The 16,636-nt window shown below is 34.5% G+C and overlaps 1 protein-coding gene across 4 annotated transcripts in view; it reads left to right on the top strand.

The window, feature by feature from the left end:
* The window catches only part of GTF2A1 (general transcription factor IIA subunit 1), a 52,597-nt gene extending 38,230 nt beyond the window's left edge, over positions 1–14,367 (top strand). Inside the window, exons 9-11 of one of the 4 annotated variants that reach the window (XM_036274573.1) lie at positions 2,523–2,612; positions 8,981–9,084; positions 14,352–14,367. In XM_036274573.1, the coding sequence (XP_036130466.1) occupies positions 2,523–2,612; positions 8,981–9,084; position 14,352 (195 nt within the window). In that variant the 3' untranslated portion in view covers positions 14,353–14,367. Of the gene's footprint in view, positions 1–2,522; positions 2,613–8,208; positions 8,272–8,980; positions 12,533–14,351 lie in introns of those variants that run through there. The other 3 variants (XM_036274566.1, XM_036274582.1, XM_036274591.1) reach the window with 3 other exon arrangements.
* Positions 14,368–16,636: the final 2,269 nt, after the last annotated feature.

Below are 16,636 nucleotides of genomic sequence, written 5' to 3'. Positions count from 1 at the left end.
ATGAATGCTTTCATGTTACAAAATTTTTACGCGGGCCAGGTTATGCAGTAGGGAAAGAATAGCCTTTTCAACAAATGGTGCTTGGACAACTGAATATACATATGCAGAAGAATGAAGTTGGACCCCTACCTCACACCATATACAGACTTTAAAACTAAATATGTATCAAAGACCTAAATGTAGCAGCTACCTATGGGGAAAGACTTGTTTTCTGATGGGACCATCTGAAGCCAAGCTGCTGGTGGCTCTGTATTTCTAATGTGGAGACTAATTGTATCTAAGATGATCACAAGATACCTAGCTTGTCAAAAGCTACAAGTTGGGAGAGAGTACATTATGCGGGAGTGGGATCTCCACCCACTCCTGGCAGATGGGACTCGCAACCTCTTCTCAGCACTGTGTCACTGCTGTTGACTTGTGTTCAGCTTTCCAGATTATTTGAAACTTGCAGTAGTGGATTGATTGCCTGATTATACTTCATTCACCTTTCTGCTTACTCAGGCAATTTATTAAATATATCTGTATCTGCACCCCCCCAACCTAAATGTAATAATCTAAATCTTTAAAACTCTTAGAAGAAAACATAAGGCAAAAGCTTCACTACATTGGATTTAGCAACAGTTTCTTAGATATGACACCAAAAGCACAAGCAGTCAAAGCAAACAATTTTAATAGATTAAAAATTTTTTTGCATCAAAGGACAGTATAAAAATGTGAAAAGACAGCCTAAAAAATAGGAGAAAATATTTGCAAATCATGTATCTGATAAGGGATTAATATCTCGAATATATTGAGAACTCTTAAAATTCAACAAACAGCCCTATTAAAAAATGGACAAAAGGCTTAATAGACATGTATTTAAAGAAGAAAAACAAATAGCCAACAAGCATATGAAAAGATGCTCAACGTCATTATTTATTTAGAGAAACGCAGATCAAAACTGCAAAGAGAGAACACTTCACACCTACTAGGATGGCTATCACACACACACACACACACACACACACACACAATGTTGGTGAGCATGTGGAGAAATTGAAACTCTTGTGTATTGCTGGTTGGAACTCTTGTGTATTGCTGGTGGGAATATAAAATGATGTAGCTGCTATGGAAAATGGTTTGATGGTTCCTCAAAAAGTTAAGCATAGAATTACCATGTGACCTAGTAATTTCACTTCCTAAGTATATAGGTAACAGAATTGAAACAGATGTTCAAACAAAAGCTTGCACATGAATGTTTATAACAGCACTGCTCACAGAATCCAAAGATGGCAACCCAAATGCCTGTCGTTCAATGGATGGAAAAAACAAAACTTGGTATATCCGTATAATGGAATATTATTTTGCCATGAAAAGGAACAAAGTACTGATATATGCTACAATATGGAAGAACCTTAAACATTATGCTACGTTAACGAAGCCAGACCACATATTGTATGTGTACATTGTCTGATTTCATTATATGAAATATCTAGAATAGGTAAATCTATAGACAGAAAGCAGATTAATGGTTGCCAGGGGTGGGGAGAGGTAGGAATGGGAAGTGTCTGCTTAACAATAAAGGTGATGAAATTGTCTGGGATTGGATAGTGGTGGTGCTTGCACAAATGAATCATACACATTAAAATGGTTTAAATGGTGAATTTTATATTATGTGAATTTTACCTCAGTAGTTTTCTTTTTACATTTACATTGGTAATGGTCTGTTTTTAATTAAAGAATATATATACATACCCATGTGTCATATGTGTGAGTAGGTACAGGCTTACACTTAATATCATCTTATTTTCCTTTCCACTTTTATTTTGTCTTGTTTTCTTTATCCATTAATTAGAAATCTGAGTTATATCTTTTATCTTCTGCCACAACTGAGGTCAAGTTAAATGTAGTTGGTCATTTTATGATCTTGGTCTCTAATTCTTTTTGGTTGATACTAACCCCCCACCCTCACCTAACCCAACACACACTTTAAATCTAATGACTTAATTAATTACACTGTAAGCCTCCACCATCACAATGGTAGATATGCTATTATGTATTCAGAATCCTAGTCCCTAATGTTAAGACCAGCCAGACTGCTAGCCTGTTTTATAGCACTTTCCCCCTGCAATTTCACCATTGTTTTATCTTTAACACTGCAGCATCTGGTGGTACATAGGGCCATTATCTCATTAAATCCTCACATTTTCGAACCTAAGAAAAAAAAGATTCACATCTAGACATCTTAAACTGTTATTGCAGATAATAATCTTCCTGTACTGTTCTGAAAGAATAAAGGAAATAAAACTGAACATCATTTCAGACTTACAGCTTAACTATTATAATTGTTGTATTTAATTTCTCGTTGGAATTTCAGTTACACTGGCTGAGTTAATGCAGACAATTCAAATATATTTCTGGTACACATATATGCATCTGTTAGGCCCTTGGTTCTCAAAGAAAATCAAGTTCATTGAATTAGAAGGGCCCTTTTCAAATAATGCATGAAGTATGAAAAAAATAAACTCTCTTTTTTTTTGTAGGAGCCCCTCAATAGTGAAGATGATGTGAGTGATGAGGAAGGACAGGAACTCTTTGATACAGAAAATGTTGTTGTATGCCAATATGATAAGGTAAAGATTTTATCATCAGATTTTTGACATTTTCTTTCTGTTTTAATTTCTTCCCTAAACCATCCTTAATGCCTGTTCAAATACTTGGGCAGCTGCTCAATGCCTTTTATATTCAGTATAAACAGTGTAAATGAAAATATTGTTACAGTTTAGTAGATTATTTTAATAGAATTTGTGTAGCTTTACATTTTAAAAATGAGTTATGAATGAAATTGTGAGGCGAGTTCTTAAGTCCCAACTTGTTAACAAAATAAACAGAACTACTTTTGAGTGGTTCTTTAACATCAATAATAGCTCAGTGGGATAATCAATTCTATATTTTCTTTAGCCTCCATTACCTCAAAACTAACAGTTTTAATTGACTCTCTGCAACTTTTTTTATTACTAAAGAGAGAACTAAGGTAATAAGACTATAACAGATTTTTACTGAAAATTATTTAAAAAGGGATTTAGCTTTGCTGTATTTTGGTATCATTAAGGAATTTTTAAACTAGGTTCTGTGAGAATTAGCTCTTGACTCCTTGTTTTCTTAATTCTTAAAGAAGATGCTACTTTCCAAGTATTTTTGTTAAAGTTATTGGCATTGTTGAGATTTTTGTTATTTATTGAAACATTTAATTTGGAATAAAATTTGTTTTCTGTGTAGAATAATTAAATTTATAATAAATCCACAAATTATATGCATTTATAGTTTAATTTCAGTATAAGTCTTTACCAAATACTGAAAACTCTAATGGAAGCAATTGGGTTTTGTTTGTAAGCACTACTCATTCAGTAAATTAATATTTATTAAGTTCCTAAAAGTGCCAGGCACTGGAGCAGTAGTCATGATCATAAAAAGTTTGTGCCCTGCGAGAATTTCCTTCACAAATGATGAAAATCTTAAATGTGTTGCTTTAATAGGAATGAATATTATTAATAACCATGCTTATTGCTAACAGATCTATAGGCAAAATGTCATGACAATGGATCTTGTCATTTTCTAAAGAAAAGGTTAAGTCAAGCCACTTATATACCAGTGAAATTATAGAATAAACTTTGTGAGGTCATTGATTGAGTTATGAGAACATTAACTTTTGTAGATTATGACTTCTGGGTGAGCATTCTTAATACCCTATATCGGGAACATTATAGCAAAGGTAATTTCTTATTATATTCACGTAGAAGAGAAGAGTATTTAAATTAAAACAGGAGATACCAATAAACTTTTATTGTCAAGAAGTCTCAAGAGAACCTCTTGGAACCAAATTATCCAGAACATTTTATGATAACAAAATTACTACCAGGTCATTTAGAAATAGAAATAGTCAAATAGAAGTGATTGGTTAGAATTGTGCTTCTGGCAGCAGTGTTTATAATATGATTGGAAGAAAGGGGAGAATGAAGACATGGACATCAGAAGGTTATTGTAATAAATCAGATGACAAGAGGCTGTTGATACGATAGCTTGAAGATTATTGGTGGTATTGGATAAAAGAGTTGCCTGGTGTCCTGAAGATAACTAAAGTAGAATTAGAGATAAAGTAAACAGAGGTTAAAAATACTAATATTATTATGAAGACTAGTACCACAGACTATAGTATTAGAAGGGTCAGCAATGTGAAAGTTATTACTACATGCGAGGAAAAGGAAGAAAATGGTTGTAAACATGATATCAATATTGAGGAAAGATGGTGTCCTGGTGGTCAGTAGATAATAGGAATGAAGAAAAGCCTAAGTAAGTGGTGTAGACATAAAAAGAATTATTAGAGCAAAGACTAAAGTGTGATCTAGAAGCATCAGGGAGAAGAAGGGGTATTCCTGTTTTAAATGTTTGCCAGTATAAAATTTCCTATGAAAAAAGGACACGTATTTGCAAACCTGGTAGAGATATTTTGCAGAGAAATATCATTCGCTGCTTTAATGAAAAGTATTAAAAATACTGATTACATTTATTTATTTATTTTAAAAAATCCACCTAGTGAGTAAGTGGTTTCTTTGTTTTGGTCAAATTAAATTTTATTTAAAAACCAATTTGTGTGCAGTTGATGTGGCTCAGTGGTTCCCAAGAGGTCACCATTTCGATCAGGACACATGCCCAGGTTGTGGGCCCAATCCCCAATGGGGGCATGCAGGAGGCGGCCAGTCGATGTTCTTTCTCATCGATGTTTCTCCCTCCCTCTCTCTCTCCCTCTCCCTCTCTCTCTCTCTCTCTCTCTCTCTCTCTCACTCACTCACTTTCTCTTTCTCTAAAATCAGTAAAGGGGAAAAAAAATACAATTTGTCGTGAAACTAGAAATCAGTTACAAGAAGAAAAATGGAAAATTTACAAGTATTTGGAGATTAAACAACATGCTACTGGAAAACCAGATGGGTCAAGGAAGAAATTTAATGAGAAATAAAAATACCTTGAGACAAATGAAAATTGTAATACAGCATACTAAAACTTAAGGATGCAGCAAGAGCATTTCAAAAGAGAGAGAAGTTCATAAAGATAAATGCCTACATTAAGAAATAAGAAAGATCTTATCCTGTCCAGTGTGGCTCAGTTGGTTGGGTGTCCTCCTGTGCACTGTGAAAGGTTGCTGATTGGATTCCCAGTCAGGGCACAAGCCTGGGTTGTGGGCTTGATTGTTGGTTAGGGGGTGTGTAGGAGGCAGCCAATTGATGTTGTGCTCTCACATCGATGTTTATCTCTTCTTTGTTCCTTTCTCTCTAAAAGTCAACAAACCAGTGTTTTTTTTAAAAAAGAAGAGAAATAAAATGAGCTCTAAACCTAACTTTACATCTCCAGGAATTGGAAAAGGAACAAAGCCCAAAGTTAGTAGAAGGAAGGAAATAAAGATCAGAGCAGAAGTAAGTGAAATGGAAATTAAAAGACAATAGAAAAGAACAATAAAACTAAGAGCTGGTTCTTTGAAAAGAAAACATTAACCTTTCGTGGGACTCAAACCAAGAAAAGAGAGAGGATTCAAATAAAATGAGAAATCAAATGTTACAACTGATACCACAGAAATACAAAGGATCATAAGAGACTACTGTGAACCATTATATGCCAATACACTGGAGAACCTGGAAGAAATGGATTACTTTTTTTTTTTTCCCCTCACCCAAGGACATTTTTCAATATTTTGTTCAGATAGAGTGGGAGGGAGGGAGAGAGAAACATCGACATGAAAGGGACACATCGAGTGGCTGCCACCCACACGACCCAACCAGGGCCGGGGACAAACTGCAACCGAGGTATGCGTCCTTGGAGGGAACCGAAACCAGGTCTCTCCGGACTGCAGGCCAATGCTCTAACTGCTGAGCCAAACCGTCCAGGGCTGGATTACATTCTTAAAAACATAAAACCTTTCAAAACTGAATTCATGAATAGAAAATATAAACAGACTGATGATATTCTTAAGGAGATAGAATAAGTAACTAGAAACTTCCCAACAAACAGAAGTCCAGGATCAGACTGCTTCACTGGTGAATTCTACCAAACATCCAAAAAGGAATTAATACCAGTTTTTCTCATAATCTTTTAAAAAATAGAACAGAAGGGAATACTTCAAGACTAATTTTACCAAAACCAGACAAGGATACCACAGGAAAAGAAAAGTTCATGCTAATATCCCTGGTGAACACAGATCCTTAACAAAATATTGGCAAACTGAATTCAGCACACTAAAAGGATCATTTGCCATGATCAAGTGGGATTTATTCCAGGGATGCAAGCATGGTTCAATATCAGCATCTCAAGTAAATCAATATAATACAACACATTAACAGAATGAAGGATAAAAGTCATGTTCTCATCAATGTTTCTTCCTCTCTCTAACATCAATAAAGAAAAAAAAGTTATATGATCATCTCAATAGATGTAGAAAAAGCATTTGACAAAATTCAATGTCCATTTATGATAAAAACTCAGAGTGAGGTATAGAGGGAACATACCTCAACTTAATAAAGGACATAAATGAGAAGCCCACAGCCTATATAATGCTCATGGATGAAAAGCTGAAAGCTTTTCTGGTAAGATCAGGAACAGGGTAGGCGTACCTGCTGGGTACCTGCTTTCACCACTTTTATTTAACATACTGTTGGAATCTCTAGCCAGAGCAATTTAGGCAAGAAAAAGAAATAAAAGTTATTCAAATTAGAAAGGAAGAAATAAAACTGTCACTATTTGCGGATGATACAATATTATATATAGAAAACCCTAAAGACTCCACCAAAAAAACTTATTAGAACTATTAAATTTAGTTAAGTTGCAGGATACAAAATCAAAATGCAGAAATTTGTTGCATTTCTGTACATTATTAATGAACTGTCATAAAGAGAAATTAAGAAAAACAATCCCATTTACAGTTACATCAAAAAGAATAAAATACCCAAGAATAAATTTAACCAAGGAGGTGAAAGATATGTACAACAAAAACAATAAAGACATTAATGAAAGAAATTGGAGAAGACACAAATAAATAGAAAGATACGTTGTGTCGTGGATTGGAAGATATACAATGAACAAACCTAAAGTTTGTGTGAACCACAAAAGATCCTTCAGCCAAAGCATTCTTGAGAAAAAAAACAACAAAGCTTCAGCCATCACGCTCACTGTATTTAAACTATATTACACAGCTGTAGTAATCAAGATAGTATGGCATTGGCATAAAAACAGATGCATAGATAAATGGAACAGAAAAAAGAGCCCAGAATATGTGTTAGGACAAAATAACCAAGAATACACAATGGGTAAAGGACAATCTCTTCAATAAATGGTATGGGGAAAACTGAACCACTGTCACACCATACACACAAATCAACTCAAAATTAATACAAGACTTGACTCTTAAGACCCAAAACTGTAAAATTTTTAGGAGAACACACAGGTGGTAAGCTCCTTAACATCAGTCTCAATTTTTTATGATATGACGCCAAAGTGTCAAGTGGGACTACATCAAACTAAAAAGCTTCTGCACAGCAAAGGAAACCATCAACAAAATGAAAAGGCAACCTGCTGAATAGGAGAAAATATTTGCAAATCACATATCTGATAAGGAATCAATATCTGATATACATAAAGAATTCAATAGCAAAAATACAGTCTGATCTTAAAATGGGCAGAAGAGCCCTGGCCAATTTGGCTCAGCAGTTGAGCATTGGCCTGTGGACCAGAGAGTCCCAGGTTCGGTTCTGCTAGCCGTACATACCACAAAAAAAATAAATAAATAAAATGGGCAGAAGATCTGAATAGATAGTCTTCCAAAGAAGGTATACAAATGGACAATCCATACATGAAAAGATGTTCAACGTGACTGATCGTCAGGGAAATACAAATGAAAACAACAATGAGCTATTACTTCATTAATATTACTTGTTAAAATGGCTGTTATAAAAAGACAAGTAACAAATGTTGGCAAGAATGTGGAGAAAAGGGAAATTTTTGTGTACTGTTGACAAGAATGTAAATTGGTACAGCCACTATGGTAATAGGATGCATGTTCCTCAAAAAATTAAAAATAGAACTACCATATAATCCCACAATTCCACTTCTGGGTATTTATTAAAAGGAAACAAAAACACTGGAAAAGATGTGTAACCCTATATTCATTGCAAAATTTTATGATAGCCAAGACATGGAAACAACCTAAGTGTGCATCGATGGATGAATGGATAAAGAAATAGTGCTGTATAAGAAATAGTGATATATATAATGGAATAATATTCAGCCATTAAAAAGAATGAAATCTTGCTATTTGTGACAACATGAATGGACCTTGAGGACATCATGGTAAGTGAAGTAAGAGAAAGACAAATACTATATCATCTCATTTCCATGTGGAAGCTAAAACAAATTGAACTCAGTTATAGAGGACAGATCGATGATTGTCAGAATTGAGTGGTGGGGGATGGGTGAAGATGGGCAAAAGGTGCAGACTTTCAGTTATAAAATAAGTAAATTATGGGATTTAATGTACAGCACGGTGACCGTAGTTAATATAATACTGTGATGTAATTTGAAATTTTTTAAGAGAGATCTTAAAAGTTCTCATCAGAAGAAAAGAACATTGTAACTGTGTGGTGATGAACGTTGACTAGACTTATTTTGGTGATTATTTCTCAATATTTAAACATTTCGAATCATGTTTGTTGTACACCTGAAACTAATAGAATGTTACATGTCAATTATATTCTCAGTTAAAAAAAAGAAACCAATTTACAAATTCAGTAGTGTACAAGACAAAGGTTATTTTGATGTGTGAATGGGTTTTGTTTGTTATTTGTTTCCTCTGTCTTTTTTCTGGACCGCAGGCCGACGCTCTAACTGCTCAGCCAAACCTGCCAGGGCTCCTCTGTCTTTTGATTGTATCTCTTACATTCTTTTTTATTTGTTTATTTAGATACACAGAAGTAAAAACAAATGGAAATTTCATCTCAAGGATGGCATTATGAATCTTAATGGAAGAGATTATATATTTTCCAAAGCCATTGGAGATGCAGAATGGTGAAGAGTTCGTTCTTTTATAAATAAAACAAAAGAAACTTAAAAAAATTTAAAGTGAACAGTTTGAAACTTGGGACATATTCCAACCAAAACTTAACTTCTGCATGTCAGAAAAAGTGCAGTAGAAGCAAAGCTACTGGAACAAAGAGACCTTGACAACATAGACACTACTTCTAACTGGCAAGCCATGGAACTGTAGCACCTGGGGTTGTTGGGGAAGGGTGGGTTGTGGTTTTGTGGAAGAAAACCATAATTGTCCATTTTAAATACAGGTACCTGCCACTGATAATTAGCATGTAAGACTTTGTCTAGATTCCTTCCTCCAACTTGGGTTCAATCAGAAAATACTTGTTAGAATGAACTGAAGAAACTTCCCTTTTGATAGATTGAAATGAAACTACTTATTGTATGTGGTTATATTTGGTAAAAATTGCGTGTGAGCTTTTTACAAAAGGGCAAGAATTACGGTGTTGAATTTTAATTCACTTGTGTAAGGAGGCAATTTAGAACTCTCATAATAGATCTTAAATATTTTTACTTGCTATTCTCCCTCAGTGATACATACTTCTTCCTTCCCTGCTTTATGAAACATCTACTTAACTAAGAGTTAAAGGAAATAATCAGTGACCACAGTTTGGAGACAAAATTTGACCCAGGAGTGGATATGTATTTTAATTAGGTTTTCATACTCATTAAATTAGGGTCTCATCTAAGCAGAATTAAAAGGACAACTTTAATTTCCTTACAAAAATGTAATTGTTTTTTTTAGCCCCACATCTTAAAAAGAAACCTGAAAGTGGCTTCTTTGGAATACGGTTTTATTTCACAAAGGTACCATTTAGCTGAAATTATATACACGTGAAGAGATACAGATTTTTTTCCTGTTGAGCTGAAGTGTATGCTTATATATCTGTTTAGTCTTTAAGCTAAACAAACATGCAGATAACATTCTGTGCATTGACTGAAGCATTGGGCAGGTGGTGAGGACCTGGATTTTTATTAAACAATTTAGTAATTATAAAAGTTTCTTGTGTTTACTAGTAAAGAGTTAAAACTAGTATTTTAATTGAACACATTTTTTAAAATGCAAGTTTGCAATTTGAGGGACAATTTTGGCATTAGAGGGGGTGGGCCACTAATACATATTTACCTCTTTCATTTGGTGGCCCTTCCAGGCCATTGATAATATAAACATGGGCTTTAGTTTGCACATCGGGAAGAAAGCATATAAATTTGACTTATATTAAAAATAGAAACTTAATGTGTATATTAAGAATGCTTTGTATTCTGCGAGGGGCTTTGGAACACAGGATGGCAGTGCTGTGTTCAGTGTGAACTAGTCGCCTGGGAGAACTGCAGGAACACTTGTCTTCACCTTTCTTCTTACAGATAGTTCTTTTCATGGTCTATCTTGACAGAATTCACATGTTACTTTTGTATATTGATTTTTTTAAGTCTTCCATTTTTGTCTTTTTTTTGCCTTTGTGTTTCCAGAAGTAACGTAGAAACACTTTAAAGTACATTGCAAAGAAACTGTGAGCCTATTATATATTTTTTCTTTTATTAACACATATCTTTAAACTTCTCAAAAAGGCTAACATAATTTTATTTTATTTTATTCTATTTTTTGCCTACTTCCCACCCCACACACCAACTTGGTCCCTTTTAACTTATGTTCAGAACTTTGGTGTAAATGGTGGTTTCTAGCATGCTAGTAGTTAGGTTTTATTAGATGCCATAACTGGTTATGCGGTTTTTATTTTTACTATGTTAATTTCATTTTTTGGAGGGGAGATTTATTTGTTTACCCTACTACTCTCAAAGCACACACAGATATTTTGTTTGTTCGTTATTTTGTTTTTTGTTTTTTATTGAGACTGGGAGAAGAGAAGGGAGGGGTGGAATCACGGAAGTCCTGTTCTGTTCTTCAGTTGTCCATATATAGCTGATAGTAGGTTGATACTTACCCAATGAAGAGTCAATGACCTGAACTACCTATAAGTTTAGCAGTGCTGCAGTGTTGGTTGAAACCTTTTGGCTATCTCGTAGTTCTTATGCTACTGAACTTTGTATTATTATATGATATTCAGCTCATGTTTTGGGCCCTCTATGTAGACACACATTTGTATTCATACTAGAATTATATACTGGCCTGTTTTTATAACATTATTTTCAAACATGAAAACCACTGCTTTCAGAGTGATTCACTAGGATTATTTTGAAGCAGGAAATAACTATTTGTATTTGCACCTGTGTATAGCATTTTAATTATGCCATACTTGGCAAATGCTTTTCTTTTACCTGTGAAAATTCTGAAAGCCAGTCCAAACAACACTGCATACCAAATTGTGCTCTTATCTATTACTGCATTGTGTTCCTTTTTAATCGAATAGCATGTTTTACTTTTATTATGGTGGCTTGCTATAAGAATGCCACTTGCTTATCTTTTATTATACTTGAATTCTTAATCATGCTTTTAACATTGTATTTAACAAATCATTTCATTAGGTTCTATAAAAATGTCATTCCTTTGAAAAGGCAAGGATTCCCCTTCAGAATTTTAAAATGAAAATGTTTATTCAAAGAGGGAAAATAGTTCAGAATTGGTTTTATGAAAATAGGTAAAGGTTTCAGAAGAGGATTTGTTTAGATTTGCACAGATGGTGTTGGCACCTTTTACTTAAAAAGAGATTAACGTTAATCAACAATGCTAAGGGAAATTTTCACAAAATGACTTGATAAAGTGTGGAAATGCGTGCCTTTCAGTATATGTACTCTTTTTTTGGTGGTCATTGGGATAATCAGACCATATGAATGCCTGAGAGCACATTTAATTTCTTTGGAGAGCCACATTTGGCTAAAACAGCTGCTTAATGTGCAATTAGTTTCTAGATTAAAATGTCTGTTATATGAGGGGGATCTTTATATTGGGCTTTTATATATTTTTAAATGTTCACATTTTCTGTTAATTAAATGCCATCATATCACATTTATATTGTTGCCTCACTTAAAATCAAAGCCACCTTGATGTTCTAGGAATTCATCAAGATTAGAGCAGTGTGTAGTAATTAAAGTGTGTTTTTGAAGAGCATATTCTAATAGATTCTGGTTTTAGACATCAGGAACATAATATAATGGCTTTTGTATAAAGATTTTCTTTTGCTACAGTGAAAATCAAAGATTTAGTTTCTTATTTTTTCTGCTTTTTATGGAGGAATGAAAAGGGTTGTCTCCTCTAAGAGTAACTTTTGATTATCTTATAGCAATAATGTCATCATTCTTTTCAGAAGGAAAATATGCCTTGTGAAGGAAAACAGACATCATTTCCCCCTTGGGAGTTCCCTTTATAACTTAACATTTTCTTCCACTTAGAAAATTCCTGTTTTTTTTTATCAGATTATTTCATCTTGAACTTTTTTGAGATTTTGTGCAATGTAATATTTTATTGATCCATCTTTGTACATTTTCATTTTATTTCATTGTCTGTCTTCTGTCTGTCTGAATCAGCTATTTCAGATTTTGAATTCATTGGTTAAAAAAATACTTGCTTTATATAGTTCCTCATGAGTTTATGTTAAATAGTTTTGCATTTTAATCTATTATGCTATGGAAATTATTCTGAAGTTTATATTCCCCTTTAAGCCTGCCTGAGTCTATCTTTTGTCATTTTTTATGGTTTAAGGAAGAACACACCAAACTTAATATTTTTGTTTGTTTTGAGGAATAAGAGAAACTTTTTTCCTTTCTCTGTTAAGGGAAGAACTCATTGAGTTAGTAACTACTAAATATTAGTAAGTTACTATTTTCTAGTTAATAACTGTTTCTGTCAAGTTTCCTTAAATCGGTCCGGTATGCGTCAGGGCTACAATTTGGGGGAGGGACTAATCCTTTTTGCTGTTCTGAGCTACTATTGTCAACTGCTGTTGTACATACTGTTATGTGTAAGGGCGTAAATATATTTATTATGTTTGTATAATTCATCTGTACAATTGCAGATCAAGGTTGCTCTTCTGTGATATACGGGATATTATGTTTTAAAAGACCATCTTGGAATACAATTAGAGAACTTAGTATTTTGATGTACTAAGACCTATTTTAAGTTTAATATTTTACCTTTGCAAAAACTTTAAAGATGTTATTTAAAAAAGTAATGTTGCTTGCTTTGCTTACCTAGTGTATAACATTGTTATATAGATAACTGAATAAAATTATACAGTTTAGAAAGGAAAATGCTTTACATTGTTAATGAGAATAAGTTCCATTTATCAAAAAAAAAAAGGGTATCATTATATTCTATACCTTTACAATTAAGTAGGGAGGGATATCAGTCTGAATTATTAAACTGTGTTATAAATTCTTAATAGCTTTAAAAAAGAATAGTTGTATTTCCCAGGCACACAGGAATTTAAATTGGGCTAAATTCACACCAACAAAGTGTAACTAAGAAATTAACATATTGTATTAAATGAGTATTTCTACTCCAAAGAATATAGATTGCTTAGGATAAAATTATTTGAGAACATACTTGTTTTTAATTTTTCTGTTTAGCTAAATCTTTTACTCTTAGTTCAGTTTGTAAATAATTGCATAATAGAATTGGATTTCTGAGGTCTATATTACATATTGAATATATTTTGTGTTATATTTGAAGGTATTAAATAATTAGCAGGCATTTTAATTTTATAGTTAATTCAAGTAAAACATTAAGAAGCTTGTCTTTTTGTAATTTTTTATCCTGTTACAGACTACTTTATATAGGAAACATGCAAATTTTAACCATTAAAACAATCATAATAAAGATATTTTATTGCCAGAAAATCTTGTAATTTTTCAGTTTAATACAGGTTCCTATGTTGATCTTAACCTTTTTGGCCTCAGTTTTTCTATCTGTAATGCATATGGTTTTGAGGATTAAGTGAAGTGATACATGTGACGCTCTTAGAATGGTTTTTGATACACTTAAGCACTCGGATGTCACAACGAAGTTATTTACTTAATTTCATAATTATATTTGCATAATTTACAATGACTAGTGGAGCTGAAAAAAAATACGTAACTAGACAAAAATAGCAAAAGAGAATGTGGTCTGACTAAGAAGAGGCGGTGAACGGTTTGGTTACAAGTGAACAAGTTAAGCCTGGGAGGTGGAGTTGGGAAAGCGGCTGGTCTGGCGGTGGCAGCACAGGGGAGGGCTAAGGAAACACGGTGAGAGGCTGGAAGCTTTATGTTCTCCCTGAAGTAAACATTTCCTGCATTATGTCTAACAGAGGTTGACTTTTCCCGAAGCTAAAACTGAAGAATCAGAAAATTTTAGTAAGTACATGATTTCCCCAAATATCATTGGATTCTGCCCAGTTTATTTATGGAGAAAAACAAATACTGAAATATGAATTGTTATTCAAAGACATTGAAGCTTTGGTTACCTCACTCCGACACTGACCTGAATCCCTCTCCTAGTGATCGTTGGCAGTCCTATTTCTGGAGGCAAATGGCCTTTGTGTCAACCCTCCTCCTCCTCGCTAGCCAAGGAGGAAAAGGAAAATGTAAGTAGTTGCATAACTTTATTTATTTCTGTTTTGAAATACAGTTTTTCTTAGTTAAATGAAAATTGAGCACAGAGTATATATTAAGTTGTTCGACTCACTTTACTGATCTCCCATCAGTAAATTGGAGCCAGGAATTGTGATCAGTACTATTGGAGGACACAGTTGCCACCTTTAAAAGGCAGTTAAGCCCTGGCTGGTTTGGCTCAGTGGTTGGAGTGTCGGCCTGTGGATCAGAAAGTCCCGGTTTCGGTTCCCACTAGGGGCACGTACCAAAAAAAAAAAAAGGCAGTTAGGCCTTGGGCAGGGGCTCAAGTGGAGCGTCGTCATTCTCTTCAATAAAAGGTTGCAGGTTCGATCCCCAGTCAAGGTGCAGTATGGGAGGCAACCAATTGATGTTTCTCTCCCTCTCTGAAATAAAAAAACATATTCTCAGGTAAGAATAAAATCAATAAATAATAGCAGTTAGATTGGATTGTCTTGAGTTCTAATTCCAGTGAGGAATGGATTAATAGCAGTTGGAGCGTCATCCTGACTTCCTAACTTCCTCTTAGGGTTGTTGCGAAGATAATGAGATAATGCACAGGTTGTATTCAACAACTCCTTGGTACGTGGTAACTACTCAATAAATGCATTTTAGTAAGGAATAATGGTCACAGAAAAGATCTGAGGTTTGCCAGCATACTTATGTGAGTTTTCTTGAATTTTTCATATCTTAATAGAAATGGGTTTATAGCCTATGATGATGCTTCTGCAGATTGAAATGAGGGATCAGAGAACTCAATACTAGCAATCATAGAGATCACTGAGTTTGTGAAGAGATAGACAATTCTAGAAATATAATTGTAGTTGTGAGCTTCACATTGGAAATGAGTTTTGTGTTCTTGAATCAAGAATGTTCTGGCCCTGGCCAGTTTGGCTCAGCAGTTGAGCATCGGCCTGCAGACCAGAGAGTCCTGGGTTCAGTTCCCACTAGAAGCACATACCACACACAAAAAGGGGGGAGGGGTGGTTCTGAATCTTCTTACCATCAGACTTCCCCTTTCTGAAGGTGGTTGAGTTGAAATGATACTAGTCACCTCCTGAGCACTTCTGGAATACCCCCTTTCTCAAACGTGTGACAAATGGAATTTATTTCTATTCTTATTTCCCCATTTCCAAACCTTATGCATTCATGACTACTGCTCTCCCAGTCACTGGGACTCGAAGCTTAGTGTCATCTAAGCGTGTTTCTTCCCAAGTCTTCCCCACGCCTAGTCAAATTCTTCACTGTCTGCCAGGTGCTCGAAACAAAGTCTAGGAGTCATCCCGAAATCCCTTCTTTCCCTCATTTTTACCACATCCAATCAGCAAGTTTTGCTGGGTTTACTGTTGATTCATACAATAACAACTTTTTAAATTATTTTCACTGGTTACCTAGTCTAGGTCAACCCAACCCAGACTGGCATTGACCAGTCCAACAAAGCTGCTTTGTAAAACTTGACCTTCCTTATGAAGAGAGAAACAGTGGGACGGGCTCCTTTGACTAGATCTGCGTTGAGTTCCTGGTCACGCCTGCCTCTCTGTGACAGTCTCTGCCTGTTCTTGCTGACCCTGCCTTTGTAGATTTGTCTCGCTAAAGCCAATTTCTTAACCCATCTCCATGTAGAATTTTTTCAAGGTCATGGTGCATAAGTGGCAACCATCTAGGGATCTACCTGGCAACAGCATTCAAATTTCAGTTCCTAAGCAAGGCATTTGCATTTGATTTTCCCTTTGCCTACAGTATTCTGCATTTAGATCATTGTATTCCCTACAGTATTCTGCATTTAGATCATTGTATTCCCAGGTTAAGGACATTACTATTGCTTCTACCATGCTTTATCTTACATTGAGCCCCTTAGTGATTTCTCCTTCCTTGTTCAAGGTGTGTTGTAACTCACTTTTATTTAGACAAACGATATTTTTAATGTGTAATAGACACTTATAACTTAAGATATTCCACTAGGGAAAATGGACACATAGAACAA

Source organism: Molossus molossus, unplaced genomic scaffold, assembly GCF_014108415.1.
Source record: "Molossus molossus isolate mMolMol1 unplaced genomic scaffold, mMolMol1.p scaffold_m16_p_1, whole genome shotgun sequence".
Taxonomy (NCBI): domain Eukaryota; kingdom Metazoa; phylum Chordata; class Mammalia; order Chiroptera; family Molossidae; genus Molossus; species Molossus molossus.
The sequence above is the reverse complement of the archived record's forward strand: the minus strand, read 5'-3'. Positions and strand labels throughout refer to the sequence as shown.